This window comes from Falco rusticolus, chromosome 1, assembly GCF_015220075.1.
Source record: "Falco rusticolus isolate bFalRus1 chromosome 1, bFalRus1.pri, whole genome shotgun sequence".
Lineage (NCBI taxonomy): Eukaryota > Metazoa > Chordata > Aves > Falconiformes > Falconidae > Falco > Falco rusticolus.
Window position 1 is genome coordinate 40,263,442 of NC_051187.1, and position 24,409 is coordinate 40,287,850.

A 24,409-nucleotide genomic window follows, 5' to 3' on the forward strand; every position below is an offset into this window, starting at 1 on the left:
ACACCTACCTTTTTTATAACACGAACCCCTCTTAAAGCCCTACAGGTCACTGCAAAATCACTGAAGTCAAAGCACTGTTACAGTGCATTCGTAGGCAAAAGAGGTTTATTGAATGCTATACTTGATTTTGGTTATGAAACACTAACAGGAATGGAAATTGTCAAGGTGTACCGATAGGGAAACAATCTCTGAATGCAAACCTTGTTGTTCAGCTTCCCAGCTGATCAGACTTGACAGAGCTTCTCTGAAACCCATGGAGCCATGCCAATTTAAACCAGCTCAGGATAGAGCCTTGTGTTTAATAAGTTTCACATGTCTGATGTTTTAATAAAAGTAAAAAAAAAAAAATTCTTTATTATTAAGAAGTTATGCTCTGAATGGTTAGCTATCCAGTGACAATATTGCAGCTTTGTGCATTCAGCCCACTATAGTATGTGCCCTATACATGCACTTTTGTATCTCCTCCCTGTCCAACTTTAGTTCCCACTGTGAAAAGCAGCAGAAGGCTGATTTGAAAAGAAGTGAAATAGAACCAGGTAGATTAAATAGCCCACACATGAAGATTACTAAGATTTATCACACTTGTAAAAAGCACTATCAAACAGATACTTTAACATATATAAGACACACTATATGTGAGGTACTACTCACCAAGAAGCTTACTGGACTATGTCTGCATTGGTAAATTGATAAAAATGCAAAGACTGCCAAGACTCCCATGACTTGGGATATTATAACAACCAAAAAAAAGGTTGGGTTTGTTTGGGTTTTTTTTACGTTCTTCACTGCAAAAATTAGAGACACAAACACAAACACACACTAAGAGACAGCTCTGCTCTTTTTAGTACAACCAGATTTTCGCTTTCAGAAACAAATAGCAATGGCCAGCCATGTGGCTCCTACCACTCAAAGACAGAATAGGAAATAAGAGTCAAGAACATCCTTAAAAACTGGAAGGAGATTTTTATTAACTGGATAAAAGCTCTGTGATTAAAATTTCATTAAGTGGTGCATTTTTCAGAGTAATGCAATGGTTTACATCGAGTAACTAATGACCTTTTTGTCCAGACGGTTCTTAGACTGGAAGAGCACTTTATTTGGCCACTCCAAAATCCACAGTAATGCATGTACAACGTTGCACATCTTCAGAAGTTGAAATACCCTAATTCAAGTCACTGGCTGTACACTTGGCAACAAATTCTAATCAACATCAGCTTTAAAGACTGGGGACGCTACATAGGGCAGAAGTTCCATTTACCCACTTGTTCAACAGCATTAACCACACACAGCACTTTTATCCCTCTTCACCAGAAAGCGTGCTGGTTGAAGCTAGCTATCCACATGGCAGTAGCTGATTATTGCCTCTTGCAGGAAGGAGAGATGGGTACAAAACCTCTGCACAACCTGAAGGCTTGGCAGGCACTGACTTCTACAGTGGGCTATGGAAACACAAATGCTTTGGCCACTACCTAATAACAGACTCTAATATTAATGGGAGACATTTCAGCACCATTTAGGACCTCTTATTGTGAGGACAGTATCTGCCAGAAATCTCACCTCTGGGAAAAATTCCCATGAAAGAATAATCTCAGCTATTTCTAATTAATATCTAATTAAAAAATACATTAATGATTTGTTTAGACTGTCCAAGTAATCAACTTCTCCCACGAGAAACAACTTTAAGATAGTTTTTAGAAAAATCCTACATACTTTCTTCATGTAAAATTAAGAATCACCAATTCAGAGAATGGTTGGGGTTGGAAGGGACCTCTGGGGACCACCCAGCCCAGCGCCCTGCTAGAGCAGGGTCTCCTACAGCAGGCAGCACAGTCTCGCTCCAGGCGGGTTTGAATGGCTCCAGAGAAGGAGACCCTACAGCCTCTCTGGGCAGCTTGTGCCAGGGCTCTGTCACCCTCAAGGTGAAGTCGTCCATGTACATGTTTTGGGGCACTTGCAGCACATCCCTGACTTTATTTGCAGATCTGATATTTCTTGTCAGGGGGCAAAAAACACGATGCCATATACACTCCCAGCAAATGTCAACAAGCACACCACAGTTCACATGTTCCATTCAAGTATTCTGAATTCACGCTGACCAGTAAGTGAAGGAAGTAGCTAAATGGGCTGCCTAGGACAAGGAGGTATTGTTATGGAATGAGTTTGAAGCTAGTATTAAAACAAAAAACAAGAGAGAGACCAGCAAAAAAATCTGGAATGAATTATTAGAATTGTTATTTGCAGAAGACCTTGATTTCGTTTTTTGAGGACTTCAGAAAACTGTTATGCTTCTGGCACATTGCCTATATACTAGTTTTCTTTTTCTAAAATAATAATAATAAAAAAGCTTAGTTTTCTTTCCCAAGATGGGAATAAGTTTGAGAGAGTATACTACAAAAAAGTACTGAGAGACTATTAACAAAGCCCTGACTATGCACACTTCCCTAACAAATCCCTTTCACAGATTCCACTTTGACAATCAAGCAACACGGAAAACTGATGCCTGGTTGTAGAGATCATTACAGATTATTTGGCATTCTCATAAAATGGAGTTAACCCTCTTTTTTCCCCAAAAATTCTACTCAGAACAACTAGATTACGTATAATCACCTACAGAACTTTCAAATGGAAAAGCTACTACTTATTTTGTAATATTACAATAAAAGGTTGAATAGGGTGATAAGAAATCAGTCCTCACTGAAACACAGCTTCAGAGACAGTTGCATTTCACTATAGTGCATGAGCAATACTTACAGACAGCAGTGTCTTTTGCTCTGTGTACTCTTAACAATGAAATGCAATATACAATAGTAAAGATTAAATCATTATGTATTCTGAATAAGACTGAATGTACAGCTTTTATCCTTCATTCAAACACTTTCATTAATTCTAGTAAGTCAGGCAGAAATTTGGCCCTCGGTACATTTAATGAAAATTCACATAAATAACCTTACATTAATTCTTCACTGTGCAAATTTAGCAATTTTATTTCATATACAAACTACTCTAAAAACCTCAACACAAATTATTTATGAACTGGAGTTCACCCCTCGCCCACTGGCAATGAGCTAAGTGTACACAGATTCAGTCTAGGGTCACTTACAGGGGCTGCTTCTCCATAAGAGTCACGTAGACCCCAGTAACTTAAAACTTTTTCATTAAGTTTTCTTGGAAGTGGTTAGAGCTTAAGCCATAACACTGCAAAAAACTCATGCTTCATCAGTTTTCTGGATAAGGAATTTCATTTTGGAGCTATTAATCAGGCACTTTGCGCAAAGTCATTCAGAAAAAGTGAAGGTGAACTTGTCCTTTTTCTATTAAAAAAAATACATAAGCACACATCTTCCCTCTCCCCAGCCCAGCTGCTAATCAGAGGGTAACAACCTACAGCTCCTACCAGCTACTGTCAGGCTTTTAGCCTAACCAGTGTGGGCTGCTCCTTTCACATGACATCCCATATTCAAGCATACACACACACAGAAACATGGCAGTTGTTAATAGAAAAGCTGCGCTAACTTAATATAACGTAAAATCTGCCCGAATACAGCTCATTGCAAGTACAATTGTAAAACACCCTGGTATAACTGGGAAACAACTATTAGAATCCCCATAGCCTAGAGTTTCTGTCTGAATTGAACAATGTTTTCTCAGGAAGCAGGCCTTCACAAATGGTGCTATTGCTTCTGCATGACTTACCTTGCATGTCAGAGTGACTTGCGAGCTTAAAGTAATTTAGAGATGTAAGTTTATCATTGCTCGTTTAAAGAGTTAAAAAACACATACCAAGCAAAACAGTATTTAGAAACCTAAGGCTACCACAAAGCCAGTTTGCATCATTAAAATAAAGTCTATCAGTTCAATAAACATGAGAAACAAATTATGAAGTTCTCCCTACACAAACAATAAGACATCGCAGGAGGGAAATCCCTGCTTTTCACGCTGTTCCCTCTATTCAAACTCCCAACTATTTCTAATGGAAATTTTGTTTGCTATGGAGATGATTCAGCCTTCTTTTTCAATCACCAGCACATCACCATACTTACAGCAAGTGCATAGATTTACAGGAGGGTGGGAAGATTTCTCTTTAGGGTTTAATACTCAAGGATGTATGCATTTTTAAAAGTATCCCATGAGCCAAGAGGAATTAAGAACAACTTTTAAGTCAAGGCTCTGAAGTCTGAGCTACCAAATTAATTGATGAAGCATACCAACTCTGGGGTATCAGAAGATAAGCTACAGAATGAAATGCTGACGACAAACAAGATGCACCTGACTTTCTGGAATGGGAAATTCTGGTATAGATGAACTCTAGCAACAGGTAAAATGAGCAGGCTGTTACCTGCAGTACAAGCTGCTGCCAGGCGGTTGCCAGTGGCTGACCATTGCCAATGTTGCAAATGCTCATTCGGTCTGCTGGCTGATTGGCACGCTCAAGTTGCAAGGAGACATTGCGCCGCTCTTCCTCAAGTGCACGGGTAAGCCGCTCGAAACGAGCTTCTTGCTCTTTAACAGATGCTAAAATGCTGGCAGCAGACCTGATATCATAGTCATCCATGATTGTTTTCAAATGCTCCTGCCTGTTAACTGACCAGGGCAAATGGAAAGGGTTAGGTAGAGGGGTGGGGAGGGCACAGGTCAGAGGTTAAAAATAAAAATGCACATCGTTAGTCACCCTACTAAAATACTGTTCACTCTAAGAAGCAAACTGCAGTGCTCTTTGAAGACTTCCTTTCATCCACTGATTTGATTTTAAATTAAAAGTAATTAATCCAAGGCTTCCCTGTTCAAAAAAGAAAAAAACCCACATGCTCACCTTGGAGAGAATTTGTATGTAATTCTTTGATCTTTTTTGCTCTGACAAAGGTTTCCATCCCTCTTGCAAAGTTAATTTCACTGTACAAATAATAATGTACTTAAAAGAAATACATAAAAAAAGATATGGCTTTGGAAGGAATGAGGAACACAATCTTTCTCACTTTAAAGACAAAAATTCCAGGTGTCTAACAGCATGACAAGTTTAACATTTTTCAAGACAGGAAATTCACGGTACAAAAAACCAGTTGTGTCCATTTTTTTCCAAGCAAATGGACACCCCCCCCCCACACACACACACACCACCCCAAGTTTAGCTGAAATAGGTTTCATTTTTAAATTATAAGAGTACACTGTAATATGGAAAATATTCTTAAATGCAGACAGGGCAACTGCAGTTGAAATGTGCTTGATGATTTCAGCATGGTAGCCAATGAAACAGTCCTTCATGCAGCCGTTTGCTAACAATGCAAATGAAAAAGCCAAAATCAAGCATCTTCCATGGAAAACACACAGGATTGCTTGTCTCAATGCAGGAAAAAGAACTCAGAAACCAGCTAGGTGGGATGTATCTTCTGCCTTATGCCTTCTCTACCAGGGTTATGAAGTATTCCATTTAAAATCCTATCTCCATCTATATGGTGCATGCAGCAAAACTGCCTACTGATTCCACAGACCTGTAATGTGAACATTATTTAAAATGAGTCCCAAGAGTATAAAATCAGCAATGTAATATAAGCTTAAATGGTGGCTTCAACAGAACCCTTTCAACTGTCTACAACTAAACTACTTAGTGCACCTCCGAGATGAACACAGAGGCAGAATTTTGGCCAGCTCCTGTAATTCCAGAATAGTTCACATTCTGCGCTGAGAGTTAAGTCCCTAGAAATTGTCCCTTGACATGCAAATTGGGAGCGATTCTTCCTGCTGCCAGAGGTTCTTTGTTTTCCATCTATCAACAAGGATTTCCATGAGCACTGATAGTACCAAACCCTGGTTTCCTGAAGCTTTGCATTTCATCCTTCAGTGCCTTTACAAGATGCACCCACTCAGCTGATGCTTTTTCCAGGACTGTTACATTTATCAGGTGTCTCTCCTGTGCTGATTCTTTGGTTACTAATGATAACCAAGTCATATACTGTCATGTTCCCAAAAGAGGGATATTAGTAGATATTAAGCTGCATGTTTTCACAGTTTATTGGAAACTCCTAAGTAGGCCCAAGGTCTCCCTTCTTTTGTCGTATATGGTTGAAATCATCCAACAGGCCCCAAAGGCACTGGGACAGAAGTAACAGACCCAAGCCCAATGACACATAACTTGACTTCACAGCAAATAACCTGCCAGTAGCTCTGTGGTTCGCTGTTAACTCCTAGGGAGTTGCTGTTGAGGGGAATCAGGGTAATATGAAATTACGTTGGAAACAGTGTAAGGAGTACTATGCATTAGTCTTATAAAGTTTACATGTAACCATCATTTGAGCCTTTCATGTTTTCAGACCGGTAAGAAGTGACATTTCACTTCTATTGAGATTCTGAAAGAAAACCAGAAACCATCAAAGGGTTTTCCACATGTCACAAACTAGTCAAATACAGACTAGGCTGTCCACTTCAGTGACCTTCCACTCTGAACCTTGTTTTGCCAGATTATTAAGAGCCTATAAACCCTTCAAAGTACATTGGTTTCTGCAAAGGAGAATCACAACCATCCAAAAGGGTAGTGTGACTCAGGGGAAGCCTGTACCACACAGGACAGGACCGCGTGACTCACCTGCTGCCTCTCGGCATGATTTAGCCCTGGCACAGCTGCACATAAACACAGCCAGACTTTCTGGACCTACGCTGGCTGATGGGCAGCCAACTTGCAGGCTTCTGCTTTTGTGCTTCCCTGCTTTGCACAGATGGAGACAGCTCTGTTTGTTGTCTTTCCTGCCAGGAGCGCAGACACTCTCACAGACTCCTTAGAGGGAGTGTGAAAGAAGTGGGACTTCACAGACCCAGGCACTAGTCATATTTTGGGAAAAACACACATGGGGGTTGGGGTGGGGGGCATTTCTAACTATATCTTCTTTTAAGACAGCTACCTGGTTACCAATTATCACTGCCCTTATGCTAGAGCAGAGGAATAGTCTGACTGACACACAGATCCAAATACACCTCAGACAAGGGGATGCTCCAGGGCCAAGAGAAAAAGAGTCTGGACGGGTCAGGGATTAATGCATGGAGACAGTCTCTTTAGAGGTGCTGCAGAAAAACTCAAGCTTCCTCAGTCACTCCCCGCAGGGGCCCATCCTTCAGGCAATTCACTGTCTGTAGCTAAAACAAGCTCTGTCTCACATGTGACTATGATATGACATAGCTGTTACCTTTTGGGGGCCCAAGAGGCTGGTTACTTCTATGGCCTAATTTCAAAAAGTGAATCAAGTGGGGACGTAGGAAGATGAAAAAATGTAAACTACAGCAACAGGCTCCGTTTAGAATATATAATGTAAGTTTCTAAGGAAAAGCATTACCAATAGCACATGAAAAATTGAGAAGCACCTCCTCTAATACAGATTCTGAAGCAGTAACAGCTTTAATAATAAAAGTCACAGTTGATGACTGAGCTGGTATATAACTTTCAAGTCACATTCTGAAAATGTGACAAAGATCCCATTCAGAAAATCCTTAATGAGCTATAAGCCCTTGATGCCACACATGAGAGAACCTAGAAAATTTGGGTTCTATAAATGGTACAAATCTCTAGAGAGCTACAGAGATCTCCCTGCAGAAAATATGTTAACCTCCTTACAACCATAAATATTGTGCTTCTTTTCTCTGTGCAAAGAGAAACACAGGCAGAATATAAACTGTATAAATTTTCAGATGTACAATTAGTGACCATAAAAATCCTAATTGCTATGCAGAAACGGCAGCAGGACCAATAACTGCCTTTTAAGAACTGTTGGACAAAGACAGACTTCTGCATTTCAGATGTATTATTAGCAGATAAATACTTGCTTGCTGTTGATTGCACTCCCAATTATTTATCCAGGGTTTCAACAATTTACATTATCAGCAGTCTAGACTAGAGGAGAAAAATAGAAGTACTGACTCATGAGTTAGTTACTCAGGGTGCCACTTGCAATTTACTAGCATTTGTAAAGAAAGTGCATTGAAAAGGGTATAAATAAATGAAAATATAAGACCTATAGCAGCCAGGTAAAGATTATTCCTTATGTTGCACTTCTAAACACAGCAAACACTTGCCTAGAAAGTGTCAAAGGCTACGCTGACAGCAGCAATCTTTCTCCTGCCTACGTGACTCTAAATATATTAGTGTCGCATTAGAATTAGAGCAAAGTAAGAGGATCTGTTTCTTCTGACCGTTCCTATGAAGAACCAGTGCATCAAAAGGCTTCCTAGAAGTCAATACAGCTTAAGTGCTCAATGGGGATGAAAACCACCCTGTGCAAAGAGCTGAAAAGGGGGTCCTACTCACTACTAATACCCTAGCTCGTGCCCAAGTTTAAAGTGTCTTGGAAACATCGATGTGCCTAGGGTCACTTGGTACTCTGCAAAAAAAGTGAGGTAACTGTGCACTAATTTTGCTAATGTAGGATGTAGCTGAGAGTCAAGAGTTTTTAAAGAGCCCTTGAGCTTAAGAGGGGTCAAGTTCTGTGAGATCTGGGCACCTAAATCCTAACAGTCATGGAAAGCCTCAAATCCCCTGCACTTTTCAGAGTATTCTGCCTGCCTAAGGCAATCAGGCACTTCAGTGAGCTGCATTTGAAGACAGCAGTGTCCACCAGCCAGCTACAGAACACATTACAGAGACTTCTCTCAGTGGGAGGGGAAATGGTTCTCAGGGCACACAGGAGATTTCTCAGGTCTAACAATCTGAATACTGAACACAGCTGTCCCACTATTGTTCTATCCCTGCCCAGTTCAAGTCTACTAGGTCCTGCTGACAAGATGGTACTATGATGAGCAACAAGAAGCTTGTACATACAGCAGATCAGCAGCTGTAGCAGCAAACATGAGGGCCTGTGAGCATGCACAAAAAGTAGCTATGTTCTTCTACAGGGAAGAAAACCATCAGAATAAAAGCAAAAATGGGGCTTAAATAATCTATGGAACTGAAGCATAACACATGCTAATTTTATTTTCACCCTGAAGTGCCACAAGAGATGAGTAGCATAAAATGACTGTTATCCCCCATGCAATATTGGAAAGCATGCAGAGAAAACCAAGCAGTACACACCTCGTGGATCAGTGGGGTCTGAATGTTAGAGCTGCCGTGACATCACCCGCTAAGACTAGAAAAAGTATAGACAAAGCAGGAGAGCAGCCTCAAGCAGAACCAGCTGCAAGAGAGAGGAAAGAGAAGACAGTTAGTTAATAAGGTATTACAGTCTCTTCTGTACACAGTCATCTCCCAGGTTTTCCTCACTATGTTGTAAAAAATTATTCATTATACTGTTTCTCTCCTAACTTGGAAGAAAAAGAAACAATATTCAGAGAAGCCAATCCTGAAACTCCTAAGGAAAAAAAACCCACACCCACAACTGGTTAATATGATTTATAATCAGTTATCAATACTTGCATATTCCTGCAAGACTTGGTGTTCATGTCTTAAATCAGGGAAAACTCTGGACTGGAATGAGCATTTTTAGTATTGTAAAACTGGATATTGTACCCAAACATTTTAAAACACAGAAACCTAACATGATGCTCTCAGAAATCAGAGAAAGTATTTAGGCATGCAACTTTAAGCCCTATGTCTGATGTATAAGCCCCCGAATAGCTTAAGATCATTTCATAGATACCTCATTTCTAAAAAATTCACACTACACGATAGCTTACAGCCACTTCGTTTGTTCCACCTGTCCGTAAACTAATCCTATATGAAACCCAAGTGAAAGTAGGTTTTGGGATATTACGTCATCATTTTAGCTCTGTAAATCTCTAATCTGTTTTGTCTTAAAATATTCAGCACCAAAACTTCTCTGGGTCAGTGAGTGCAAATTTAGTACCTGTTTTTACCAGAGAACATACAGAACAGAATCCCTTTCACAAAGGTATGGTTCTGTGAAGCAGTATATCCAGTTTTAAGCTACTACCACATAAAAAATACTGTAACCACATGACATGAAATGTGGAGCCAGTACAAACTCACTTTGCTGGTTCAAATGTTTTAGAACGTTTTCAGAAAGTAATTCTGCCCCAGCAGATTGTGTGCTTGACCAGGTACTGTCTGCCTTCCTGAAGCCAGCATAAACACGATTTCATGTGTTTCAGCCAAATTACCAGAAATATGATCCTTTTGTTGCATGGATCCAATCTCAAAGGCCATGGAACCATCATGCCAGAAAACTTGTTTTCCTTAAACTAACAGAAATAAATTCTATGCTCAAAACTTACCCAATATAACAAAACCGTGTAAAGATGTGCTCAAAGAAGAAAGTCAGGAGGCAGAATAAGAGAAAGACTCAAGTAAATGACCAGAGGGAATAAATTAAGCATAATTCAGCACACAGACAAGAGAGCGACACTTTGGAAAACAAAATAAAATAAATATATATTGCACACAACAAATTCCAAATAAACTCTTTCTCAGACCTTAAGGTGAAATCTGTCTTGAGCCTGCCTCCTCTTGTGCTGCTCTGGTTGACTGAGTTCTAATTTGACACCTACGTGACAATCTCCACCAATGAATATCAATGAGGAATCCACAAAGCAAGCTATTTCAATATAGTTCTCTCATAGGCACAGGCAGACATACTGTGTTGGTGTCAAAAGAAACAAACAAAACCAAAGCTGGTCAGGGGTTTTTTGTTGCTTTGGACAGAAGCAGTCTGTGAAACAGGCTTAAACTAGTGAAGGAACAAGGGCAGCGGAAATGTTAAGAGGAAAACTCCTTCAGAAGGAACTTCAGATCTTAAGGACGTAGCAATGAACACCGCTGCTCACCAGTTCTGTTATTGCATAAGAAACGTCAATGTGGAATATTTGAGGTTTTACATCAGTAGGAAATTTGATCCGATTATCCAGCAGGAATCATTTTGAAGAAATAAGTAAATTCCGCAAATAAATTTTCAGAATATTGTACTACAATCTGGGTTTGGCAAAACCAACAAAAGAATCCAGACACAAACACATCTTTTAACGTGCAATACGGTTCCAACACATCACTGATTACAGATCTGGCTCTGGTCAGTAGCACCAAAGCATCTCTGATCTTTTCATAATGGTTCCCAGTCCATTTAAAAAACTAATACTTTAATTAACCTCTTAGTTAAAGGCACTGAAATTATACTGTATTACCTTACAAAAGATACCGTTCTCAGCAAAAAAGAATACACAATTTTCTTACATCTAATCCTATCTCTCTTGTGGATTAATCAGTGCATGTTTAAGTGACACCAGGCATCTTTCGACAGCTTCCCTTTGATAATGATTCCTCACTTCAGCAGTTTGCTACAAGGAATTTTTCAGGTCTTCCTTCCAAAATTTCATGCAGTGTTTTCAGGGCTTGGTGATACAGTGTGCCTACATAGCTTTAATTATACTGTAGCTCTGTTTCCCTAATAAAATACATTTCAATTGCTATATTGTATTCAGAAATGGAAAGGAAAATAAATTAGAGCAATATAGAACACCTTTCTAGCAACTGCATATGTATAATAGCGTAAATAATTCAATAATGCATTAAACTTCAAATTGAAATTTTTGCAAGAGCAATTTTTTAAGTAAATGTTTTAGACTATGATTACTTTTACCCAACATAAAAATTTCCATTTCTCCTTGAAATTTATCATTTATAGACCAGGACAGCATAACAGCACATTTCTGAAGCAGAGTTCTTGCTCTCTAGGACCTAAGAACTTGTCTACACTGAGTAAGCTGAACTCTTCTGTCACAGAGCACTCGTTATGCCACACTTCCTTCTAAGATCAGTGTTTGAGTTAATTAAGCATAAAACAGTACAGCGAAGTGGCATCACGTTACCTCACACCTAACTAAGTGTCCACACTAAGGTTTAATGGGGTATGTGATAGTCTATAAGTTCACACTGTGCACTGTAAATATTCTGTGTAAACAAACATTCCCCATTTATTTTCAAGTAAGTGTCTGGGTGGAATAGGTCTTTAAAAAATCTTGAAAATATCAAAAGACTGAACAACGTAGAGATGGCTGAATTTTGACTTTAGTATGTGTCTGCTGGACTTGAACATGACAGTTAGAATCCCTTGCTATTGTTCTATCTTACTAAGTGCTAATTTTGTCAACTCAGCCATGTCCATGAAAATATTAGCATCATAAATACTTCATTCCCTACATAAAGGGAATCACTGTTTTGCACAACTTAATTCCTATTTATCTACTTTAGCTGGGTAGCATTTGGAGGACAGCACTTGCCCCTGCCCCTGCTTCACCTCCCTCCCCATATCAAGAAACCAAGTTTGAACTACCCAGCTGAGCCGAATGATGTACACAAATCTCATGGGAAAATTCAGAATTATTTGATGATTTCAGCAATTCCATTTGCTTAATACTGTATATTATAATGAACAGGCCTATGTTTACATATCCCCAGAAACTTCTATACATTATATTTTTTTGTTTTCTATAGACATACAATTCAACCTCACAGTTAAAGCTAGAATGAACAAGATACACTTTGCTGCTTCTCAGACCTCTGACACCTTTTCTTCTGCCTTGGAACTTTCCAAACATGACTGCTACAACCTTGATTAGTTCATAGGCCAATCAGTTTAACACCCTAGAACACATGTCACTGCATCCTAAAGCTGCTGCATGTCATTGATTTTCAAAGGTCTCCCCCACTGAAATCAATAAGGAGTTCTACTTAAAAATGGATTGCACTTTGTGGTCCCTTTCTGATTCATGTATATTCAGGTTCCAAGTATTCTCATCACTGCTTTTAGCAGAAGCTACTATATGTACCCAGCTTCACCACTTCCTCTGACCCCAATCTGATTCCCACTGCCATCGATAGATGCTTTAGCCACTGTGCTTCCACTGCGAGTGGAAACAATTTGTGCAAACTTGTAGTGAGTAGAAAATTCTACTACAGCCATTTTACTAGAATACTGTCTTCCAAGCAGCTAGGAAAAAAAAAAACCTCAAGCCGTTTATGCAACTGCTAGATATTATCAGGCATTAAATCAACTATCAAGGCAGTGTTGTCTGCTTAGGGTTGCGTGGAAAGGCTGGATCTGATCTCACTGACAACAGAAATACTTTGCTACTGTAGAGGCTACCTTGCAAGCACAGCCACCAAAAAATCAATATGTCTATTCTTAGAACAGGGCTATTTCAATGGGAAAGAGAAAAGGATAAAGATCAAAAGCAGCATTGTTCATAACTTCACTCCCTAGTTCTTCCCCTAGTATTTTAAAGCTTGTTTTCATTAATACGCAAACCAATTTGACCACAAATAAGCCAATCACATAAACTGTTATAACTTTATGCAATTACTTCCAAAGAATACTTAAAAGATTTCACTAAACAAGTACCCTCCTTTTTCTTGGCTTCTAGGTGTTTTGAGTTTTGCTAAAAGGGCTTCCATTTTAAGAGAACAGCTACTGACAGGAACGTAGTCTCAAAATGTCTGTACGTGGGGAACTACAGCTGAGAACAGCCATATATTTACAAGCATTAAATCTCCATTTCACAAAAAGCAGGAGCAAGAGAGTCAGTGGGTAGGCAGCAATTTCCACAGCCAGACTGGTTTCTGATTGGCAAAATGGAATAACTGAAATATTACAGGAAGGCTGGAAAATCCTGCAGATGGTCATAATAATTCTTTCATAAAAGATACCATTGTGCTATCTTCTAACAGATAAATAACAAAATGGCAAGCAAAGATCAGGTCAGCTATGCAGTTAGAACAGCTGCCTGCGACATCTATTCCAAATGCTAAAACAACAGCATCAGTAGACAGTGTATTTAACTAACTGCCATTAGTTAGAAAATCATCATTCCACCACACAGTTTGAGAGGGAAAAAAATCCAACTATGACCCCACAGAACAGTGAGTGTTTAAGCTCAGCAACAGATGTGTCTGATGACTTGCTCCAACCATAAGGAGTTAATTGATGTTATAAATAGTACTCTGCAGACAAAAAAACCCACCCCAAACCCCACCCCACTTAATTCTTGGATCCAAAGCACACAGTCTAGTTTTGCTTATCAGTAAAACTATTTTCCTTTAAAGAAGTGGGGTTGGGTGTTTTACATGTAGATTAACACAGAGAGATAATTTGATTTCAGGCTATTGAGAGATTTCCTTCCTTTTATGTTTCAGAAGAACAGGGCTGCATGCAGCTAAATGAGATCCGTAGATTACAGTAGAAGAAAGGCTAATAAAACTGCATAGCTACATTCCTGGGTAATAACAAATGTTTTTTAATTCTGGGGCTCCAGTCTCAGGGTTTATGAGGGTATTTCCAATTACTACTCTTAAGATTAATACAAAGAAATGCATCAAAAGGAAATAGATCTTTTAACTCATCTGAATCAAATACTTACTATCTCCCATAGCATTTTATCCCAATAAAAAACTTGGCATTGCCAGGGGAAAAAAAAATAATGTAAAAAAAAAATCACAGTTCTGAAGCGTTCAGAGCAAGCATCTTCCGTTTGGTTTTCTTACTGCTTTCAGGAAAAAAAAACAAAACCACAACCACAACCCCTCTCCTCTTTTTCTAAATTTGTGTCACATGTAACTCTCAGTGTCATATCTAGTGGGTTGTGTGGCTGCTCTATTGCTTTGTCAAGGAACTGAAAACATTATTATAAACAGGAAAGAAAAAATGTCAATATTCATGTTCAATTCTTGAAGCTACTAAATCAAATCAATTTTATTAGCTGCTTACCAACCAATCCTACTGCATTACTCTCCCATATTTCAACCCCTCTCATTAAAAACAATCAGATTTTGACTTTACACTGCTTTAAACCAGGAACAGTATCAATGAAGAGATTAAAGCAATACAAAAAGAGAGAAGAAACAGAATGAGGCACACTAGCTCTAATTCTCTCCAGTAACATCTGTCTCTTTCTAAATCAAGTATTTTTTTCACCAAGCTAAATTTGGAAGCCTGAGGCACTAAGCAAACCTACTCCATTAGACCAAAACTATAGTATCTGCTTTCTGCAATTGTACGTGGAGATTCAAAGATGGCAGTGATACACTCATCACTGTTTCAGCATCTGTAAATTTAAAATGCAATCCAAGTTCATTATACCCTTGTAAGTTTAGGATGCAATCCAAGTTTGCTGATTAACACCACAGCTTTTTAGTGTTACAAGGCAAACATGCATTTGAGAACTAATAAATCATACCTGAAGAAAATAAAAGTATTTAGCTCATCTGATGTCTCAAATAATCATCCGGTTCATGCATAAACATATAAAGGCTGGAAAAACAGATACATTTCAATGATAGTGTCAGAGAGACTCATCATTCCATATGATGGATTTTGGCACACAGCATCTCTCAACAGAGCACTCTCTGTGACACACTGTAAAAACGTCCTGCTGCAAAGCCCTGCTGCCTGTTTCAGGGGCAGTACCAATGTCACAAGAACTGCCAATTTGACTTCTCTGTTTTCAGGTGCAAGACATTGCTGAATCTTCAAAGCAGAAATCTTTATGACTCAGAAGCACTTTCTACTCTATTAGCCAAGGACATTGGCTTCTTTGGGGTTAAACTGACAGTCAAAATAGCCTGCAGAGAATAATGTTCAGGACATGTCTCATTCATATCATTGGATAAATCAAGATGCCATAGTAGGCCCGTTGATTAGTCCAGACTCAAGCATTCTTTACTCACTTAGATTTTCGCTTGCATGAAACAGAAATGCAGTGCTGTGCTTAGTCAGTGAAGTGTTATGTTCATACATTTACTAAAAATTATTTTTATTACATCACTGCAAGTAGCAATTTTCACAACTAAGGTTCATATCTTTATTATAAGAGCTTTTTATTCATTGGCTTGTAGCTCTATCAAAATTTAAACATTTGGGCTGAAGTTTTCCCCTGTAGATCTTTCCCTCAGGCTGAATTTCTCTTTTAGGAAAACTTCAGCTAGAATAATTTGACTGTTTTTCATATCAGTTAGGGAAATTTTTGTGCAAGTTTCTTCCATAAGCGGCTCTGAAGACGCAGTCAAGCAGCTTGCTATCAGTCAGCAACCCTACAGCTGCCAGCACAGCACAGGGACACCGCGTCCCCCTTCAGCTCTGTATGCAGCTGAGAGGGTGGTGGAGATCACCACAGCCTTGGAACTGCCAGCTTACCAGCAGCCACAGTGAACCTCCAGGGAATACACCTCCCACCCATACCCCTCTTTTCCTGCTTATGAAACCTGTTCTCTATTTGACCTCATCATAAGCCTCCATTTCCACTGGACAACTAAACTACATCCACATTTGAGCTACATCTTCCATGCTGAGGTTGACCCTGATCTGAAAATCAGTAGGAACTGGGGAAAGTACTGGGTTTAGGGGGTCACCATCAATCATCTTTTGGACAGAGCATTTGCTTCCAGATAGCTACAGTTAGACGCTGATCTCATCTCTTCCAAGGCTATTCTACTTCTGTATCTTCAACTATATCTTAATGCTTTTTTGTAGCTTATATCACCCATCAATAATATTTCTTCTTTCCAGGAATGCACTTATCACTACTCCCTAATTATAGCTATTTGGAACCAGAAATATTTCTTCCAGATCAGTGAAGATCTGCTCCAAGAACCAACTTTCTATTCAAACATCCCTTTTAAATAACCATTCTGCTGATAACTGTGCTGGGTGGGAAAAACAATAATTTTGCTTTAACTGTCTAGCCACTTCAAATGTTTAAAATTAATTCCTGCTATTGTATCATAGTGAAAATCCTGCACTGTATAAATAGGAATGTATTCCAGCTATAATAAACACTATATAAGTAACAGAGGTAAGCAGCAAACAATTTGGACAGTAAATACAATGTAAACTCTGTTGAGAATCCTTCTTACAAACAGCTTTGAAACTTTAAATGCCCTATATACACTTTCAGTTTTGACATATATAAAAGTGACAATGTTTAATCTAAAAATAATCAAATGAAAATGGAAACTTCATAAAACTCAGTAACATGATACTTGCTATGCAAAGGATTACTGTCAAAAAACACTTGACTAAAATTCATTGTAAGACACCTACACTGAGAAAAATAAAGCGTTACACAGAAGGGAGTAGTATTTCAGAAAAACAGAGTACTTTAATATTTAATCCCATTATTCACCACCAAGCCCCGAAATTTAAAACAGACACACCGAAGTACTGAGGTGAATTCACAGCAGCTGAAAATGTTTGTGGTCATCCTCTAAGCAACCAGAGGATTGGTCTTTTCATCTCAAGAAAGGCTAAGACACAGTCGGCAGGGACAGAATGGTGAGAGGAAGACACATCATAAGAGTATGACCCTTAATGCAGAAAAATGTGGGATGCAAGACATAACCATAGCCTTTAATCTAGCTTGTTCAGGTACAGAAAAACCTTAGGAAAACAAGAACACAAGTTGAGAACAGGATGGGAAGTGAATGCTTAAGAGTCCACCTGCTGTAAATGTGGCCATAGGAAGAAGTCACACAGCAAGGGACATGCCCTGCTCTGTCAGGGGTAAAATGTAACTCGATGAAGATTTCCATGGTAGAAGGAGGAAAAGGATATGGATTGGAGATGGTGTGAAGTCACGAAAGAGAAACTGTCATTCCCATTTTCCTCAGCTAGCACCCGGATTTTACCCTCACTGATACCTCAGCTTACACAATACATTATTACAGAGGTCACTCTCCCCCTTCCACAGTTCTAAGATTTATCATGGGTATTTCCTTCTTTCTGCCCCTCAACCATTCTACCACTATTTTAAAACAAATTTTAGTAGGCCTTCAATAGCATGCAAACGAATTAACTTCTGAGCGGTGTAAAGAAAACTTAATAAAATAAAAGAACAGTAATTTAAGAACACACATAATGACAAAGCAGCAAAATAATCAAGAGATTTGGTGAGCAACTGCAGAAACACAGTACCTTTTATAGTGTTCTTTCTTGCAGTGGCTTTAAGACAGAAATTCTCCCTTGGTTTGATAATAACTGTCATAGAAACAAAGATACATATAAAAAAGACATTTTTATTTCATCTAGGGGAAGTAGGAAAAAGGGATTATTTTATAATAATTGATAACATTTACATAATACAGTGGAAATGATTAGTGGTATCTCCTCTTGGTTCCCCTTCCCTTCCTAAGTCATGCTGGTGTACAAAAAAAGTGTTACTTCCAACACCTATTCCACCATCACCTGAAACTACAAGAAAATCCCACAGAACTAGAGTACAGAAAGTAAACTCCATTGGAAGAGCTCATCTGGCTAACTAGCTTTCCAGTCCTCTTGATTTCTGTCCTAGTGCCACCCATGTGTTTATATCAAACACTTCTAAACTTAGAATTTAATCCAATATATATTTAATTTCCCATTGATTCAAAGATATAAAAGCTAAAAATATTTCCTTCATAAGCGTATACCATAGCATTTTCAGTCATCCAGGTCTAAATACCATATAGTGACTCTAAAAATGTCAACTGTGGCTACGTAAGTACATCTCATCCTGTTTGACATTTTTTCTTCTAGCAGCAGGAAACAAGAGAAATTAGGGCAGGAAGACATTCACCTTTGAAATTCACCAGAAAGCACTCAGCATTTTTCAACATCTCAGTTTTTGTTTGAGCTTCAGGTAGTATTGTTATCACAGTATTTCTTTTCCCAGAAATTTCATATACAAGTAACAAGCAGGATCCTTTCTCTCAGATTCCCACTCTCCTCCTCTCTTTCTCAGACCAAGAACATTTCAAGTAGATGCTTCTGGCAGATCACTCTTGCTTAGCTCCACTCAGGCTAAATAAAATTTACCCATAAAACAGACATGCCACTACATTTCCGCATCCAGCCTGCAACATGCCTTCACCATTACACCCTTCCCCTTTGCTCCTCCTTTGGCTGTAGGTACAGTAAGGCCAAATAAATAGATCAGTGGTCAGTAAGGGAAAACACTTCAACCCTGAAGACTCACTGTAACAAACAGGTGCTAAAACAAAATTACACATCTCTGATGTAAGATGATGGCTTCTCTGAAGACTAATTTCCTTTAGCTTTTGTCTCATGACAAGAATATGACTACCTCCTCTAAGTAGGATAATTTTATGTATATTATGAAAGTATTATCCATTTTTAAGCCAGAAATAATTCATGGTTTATGTTTAGTGTCACCTAGAACAGATAAAAAACACCGAAGCCACTTTGCTTGATTTTTCCTGTCTGCTTTTCCACCTCTGTTTTTTCATCTAGTTGGTTTCAGAGTCAAGAAGACAAGCAGCCTAAGGCATTTGTCTTGACTTGGGACATCCTGAGTAAGACCTAGATACGCTATAGCTTTGATGTCTGGCTGTCGGCTATTCAACCATCTTTTTAAGTCATATAAACTGGAAAGAAACTGCATTTTCCTACTTCACGATATCTCATTAAAAAAAATATAATAATTATGAGGTATCAGGTACTTCAGAAAAGAAGCACCCACACTATTACTGTGGTCTTCTAGTGATAATCACATTTGTATAGTCTGAAATTAAGTGTCGATTATCAAGAAAAAACTACCTGTCTTTTCAATACAAATCTAATTGGTTCATTTTATTCTTCAAGCAGATTTTTTTGTTAAAACATTCATCACCCTGTGAAATCAGAAAGTTTAGCAGTAAGATAAGGTAAGAGTAGATGATCAAGGCAAGTCTGGAGGAGGCTGCATTGCCAATATGGCACATCCACACTGTGCAAAAAACAAAGAGATGGGTCAGCAGTTGTGACAGTAGCCGCATGGGGCTACTCCTCTTGCAAGATGGGCACTATTCTACCTAGTCTTGTGAGTGACAGTCCCCAATATGCTGCGTGGGTATGGCTGACAACTGGAGCAGCTGATGCTGACAGACCACAATGTTCTTAGCTTATTTGCATGGATGCAGTCTAACAGACATTGGAAAACCATGTGTTGGTTTATACTGGCTGATGCCAGCTGAGAGCTTAAGCCCGAAGTCCTGGGAAGCCTGGAGCTTGCTGAGGCTCGTGGCTACATTGCAAAGGCCATTTTTCAGCCCTTGGTTGCCATCCATTTGATAACATGACCTGTAGTGCAGGGGAGAGGGGAAAAAAACACCAGCTTGGACCACATTTAATAAAACACCTATACAATAAAATAAATAAAACACCTGCACCATTACAAAAATCCTGCTTCAATCCAGTGATACACTTTTATCACTGATTTTAATCAAGTACCTTACAGCTCTCAGATGAGAAAGGTGGAGAAAAACCTGTAATGCCTTTTCAAATTGCTTGTTATCTCTCACTTGCAACTAATTACCCCAGTCACACTGTTAAGAGATTCAGAGTAGTTTTATGTTCACTCACCAACAAATGACTAAAAAAAATGAAATTAGACAATTAGTTTCTAGCTATAATAACTAATTAAGATAAGTATTTTCAGAATAAGGAACTTCACAGAAAATCAAGACACTGAAACTGCAGAATGCATGGGAAAGTAAAGCATCTATCAGCAAACAATTTCTTGCCATTCAGCAAGTTCCACAATTGCATGCCAACAACCACTTCATTCTTTTCCTACTCCAGTGAACATAATTAGTTATTAAAATGTCTTTCTAATGTGGTTAGAATGTGAGTAGCTTAATGGACTAGCTATTGGACTACTGGAAAGCTTAGGTACAAATTTTGGTGCTGCACCATCACAAGTATATGCAGCAGTGACAGATCAGTATTTTCACACAAACAGCATGATGGACAGTACTGTAGCGATCTGTCCTCCCATTCGTTTTTCCTAATGTCTTATTTTGCATCATCTGCTAAGCCTGGACTGTGCTGGTAATCCACTCATCATACCTTCTGGGTCCCTTACTCAAAAAGCTTCTGAATATGCACCCAGTTCTTGAAAATTAATTCTGTGCAGTCAGTTGTGCGAGAAGCAGTCTTCAGACAGGTTAAGCATGGGTAAATCTGCTGAATTCAGTGGACTTGTTTGGCCTTTGGTTCACACTGCACTAGCCTGCTCATTAGTGACGTGGAGGCAAGTGTTATACAAAACCACTAATGAAATGCATTTTGTGGCAATGAGTGGATTCCTCGCCTGTGCATAGAAATAGGTGCAATTAAAACTGCCAAGTGTGAGGCAAGCAGTAAAGTCCCAAATAAATGAGACAGTAAAATGGTATGGATAGACAAGCAGATTACTTTTCAATTCAACTGCAATACTACTATAAGCACATATTGCAAAATCTTGCCAAAAGCATGAATGGAAAGCCTGTATCTTTGCCTCCTTCTGTCACTCAAATGAGCTTCTCTGGCATTTCTGGCACTAAACTAACCAATAAAGAGATTGGATCATGCAATTTGTTTGATAACAGAAAAATAACCTGCAGATTCATAGCTATGGCCCTCACTGCCCACTTATAACCCAAAAGCAGACTTTAAGAACTAGTGTTTCTCTCACAGCAGTGTAGCACAGACACCACAACTTCAGCTAACAAGAGCAACACCAATAGGAAAGAGGCCAGTGGAAAAGAGCTCCCTTGTCCAAAGTTCAATTTATCTGTCCATGTTTCGCCTGTACGGATTGCTAGAAACTCATACCCTCCAACTGTATGTTCTCCTCAGCAGGAGCTTTGTCATGGATAAATCACCAGAAGTACAGGCAGAGCTGTTTGAGCTGTTTTGCATCTGCTATGACTTAATTCTATTAACCAAGAGACAAGGAGGTGAGAAGAAATTTTTTCCCTAAGCTGCTTCTTCCTTCACCTTACATCCTTACACCCTTTTATTTCACAGAGAAACTTAAGATACTCTAACTGACAACACAGTTCTGCTTTCACTTAAGATATCAGGTGGCAAACACAAGGTTTCTACATTATATAGCTCAGTACTTGGGTATATGCTGTCACAGCTTGCATCAAAACATATGAAACAGTCATGAGAAGTGAGGTCTCTCCACTTAAAGATGTGGTGCAAACCCAGCTACCGCCCAATGCAACAGCAATACTGTACACTCATTATAAGGCTTTCCATCAAAAGAGGTGGACTACAAGCTGTTTGATATTCTAATATTTACACTCAATTATCTTTAGAAATGTATTTAAAACAGCATTATTTTTGTGTTACTTACGAGCTCTGAGTTCCCTTAGAAACTCCTACTCATTCTTAATTACAATGTAAATCAGCATGTTAACATCAAGCAAGCAACCATTAACTAAACCAGCTGATAAATGCAGACAAAGTTCGGACAGAAGCAGTGGCAAAATGCCCAGAAAGTTACAAAACCCCTATGAACAGCTCAGTCAATGTGGATAGATACACAGACCTTTCAAAACAGATGTTCTGGGTAACAGCACTTACTGCCAATAAATTTTATATAAATATTACAGAAGCAGTAAAGAGCTCATGCATCAGTACACAGACATGTCATAGATAAGAACAGCGGCTTTTTAAAATGTCAGGACTGACAATGTACAACAGTGTATAAAATGTTGCTCAAGTCATTACATGCTAACAGTGATGTAAATTATTTAAGGAAATGATGGCTGAACTAACTTTGGCAAACTAGATGCACCTATATCCTCAACTATGTTAGTGTGTTGATAAAGACATGGCGTATTAAAAACAAATTTATGAAATACAGAACTACAAAAGCCAATGTACAGTGATTCACTTCAATGTGCTATGATAGAACCACGTAAAATTAAAGCTAATTCTTTCTACTGAAGGAAGTGTCACAGACTTGCATGCATTTGGTAAATTAATATTTATAGAGAAGCCCAGACAGTTTAGTGTTTTTAATACAGGACTAGGATCTTCTCCTAAACATCAAACAGAGAAGCTGCATTAAAACTGCCATTTCTTGATTGCCATGAACTTGAACAACAGTATTTCCAAGACTTGTTTTCCATCGTGTCATACAGATTAGCAACTGTATACAACTGAGAGATCTGCAAAATCCACCAAATAGCCATGAATTATACATTCCTAACTCTTTAAAGTTAATGCATAATAATCTTCCAACCAAGAACCTGCTGACAGCTGCTAGTACAGTTTTCCTAATATTTCTCATTACACATAGACAAAAAGGAATGGAAAACCAAGCAGGTATACACAGAATCTAATACCATACGGGTACACATCTATATTACACATATATGTAATAAGTGAGACTTTACCAACAACGTTGTTTCAAGAATATATGTAGCAATAAAATTGTAGCTGATCATCTTCTATAAAAAAAGTAGTTTAAAATTTTACAGCCTAATATGCATAGGAATTCATCACACCCAATTAAATTAAAACACAGCACTTGATCACCTTTTGTGTAAATTTTGAAAAGGAATTTTGTTACATTATATGCTAATAACGAGTTTCATTTAGCTTATGAACTACCTAATTTCATTTTCCAGTATTCTAAGGATATCCTTATTGAACACGATAGCTTTTCATGGGGTAACCAAAGTCACCTTATATGTATTACAGAAACAGAGTAACTTTATTCATTTTAAATGGGACACAAAGCTGATCTTCCAAGAATTTATAATGAAATTTTATCTTGAAAAAAGAAGAAAAAAAAATGTAAATCCAAGTTTTAGTGATAACAAAATATTAGTGTTAGTAAAGTTCACAACGGCAGAAAACTCTGGTTGTAGCTGGTTATATTACCCAGGGGAGAAATTCTTCTCATAAAGCAAGCCAGACCCAGTTCCGTACTCACTTCCATGACTGTTTAGCCTGGATAGAAATTGCAGTTAGGCCTGCAACTGCTGCTTAAAAAACCCAAGACAACAGCACTGAAGTTACTAACTGAACACCAAGACCCTCTGAATATGCATGCTTTTGGGTTTTGTTCCTACAAGTTGTGTGTGAGTGAGGACATGATCACCCCAAAAAATCACACTTCCATCATCTTCATTTCATAGCTCTGAAGGGCCACTGCAGGATTCAGTGGCGTCAGCTGAATTATTGCTAGGTTCCTACACCTCAGCCCAACTCCTACTAGGCAATAATAAGAGGTACTGGCCCACAATATACTTAAAGCATGAGTAGAGCTTTCCAGGGTGTCAAGCAAACCCAGGCAATAATTGACAGCACAAGAACAGCAAGTGCTGGTGACAGAGCTACACTGAAGACAAAGCTTTAGGTTCATGACTATAAGTAAAGATCCAGATTGGTTTTTAATCTAGGATGAATCACCCATCGTATACAAACACCAGTAAGTAACAACTCCCAAACCAACATTTTTACTTTGCAAGGACTGGCAGTGAAAAATCATTCCTCTTTCAAATATGTCTGCTGAAGAATGTTACACTTAATACAGATTTTGACATAAAGAGTCAATCAGTAAGATTAATTTACCATTATGTAAAACCTGAGCATAGGTTTCATTTCTTTTCTTACAGCTTGCACTTCATTTCCAACGTTACATTTTACACCAACTTGTTAAACTCCAAATATAA

General features: G+C 38.5%; 1 protein-coding gene across 8 annotated transcripts in view; it reads right to left on the minus strand.

Moving 5' to 3' along the window:
• The window catches only part of ARVCF (ARVCF delta catenin family member), a 295,514-nt gene that overhangs the window by 172,683 nt on the left and 98,422 nt on the right, over positions 1–24,409 (minus strand). For 6 of the 8 annotated variants that reach the window (XM_037375833.1, XM_037375823.1, XM_037375816.1 and 3 more), the window contains exons 3-5: positions 17,892–17,954; positions 9,050–9,152; positions 4,337–4,581 (exon numbers count right to left, since the gene is read on the minus strand). The exons of 1 other annotated variant lie outside the window; for it this stretch is intronic. In XM_037375833.1, the coding sequence (XP_037231730.1) occupies positions 4,337–4,552 (216 nt within the window). In that variant the 5' untranslated portion in view covers positions 4,553–4,581; positions 9,050–9,152; positions 17,892–17,954. The remainder of the gene's footprint in view (positions 1–4,336; positions 4,582–9,049; positions 9,153–17,891; positions 17,955–24,409) is intronic. One more of the 8 variants, XM_037375850.1, reaches the window with a different exon arrangement.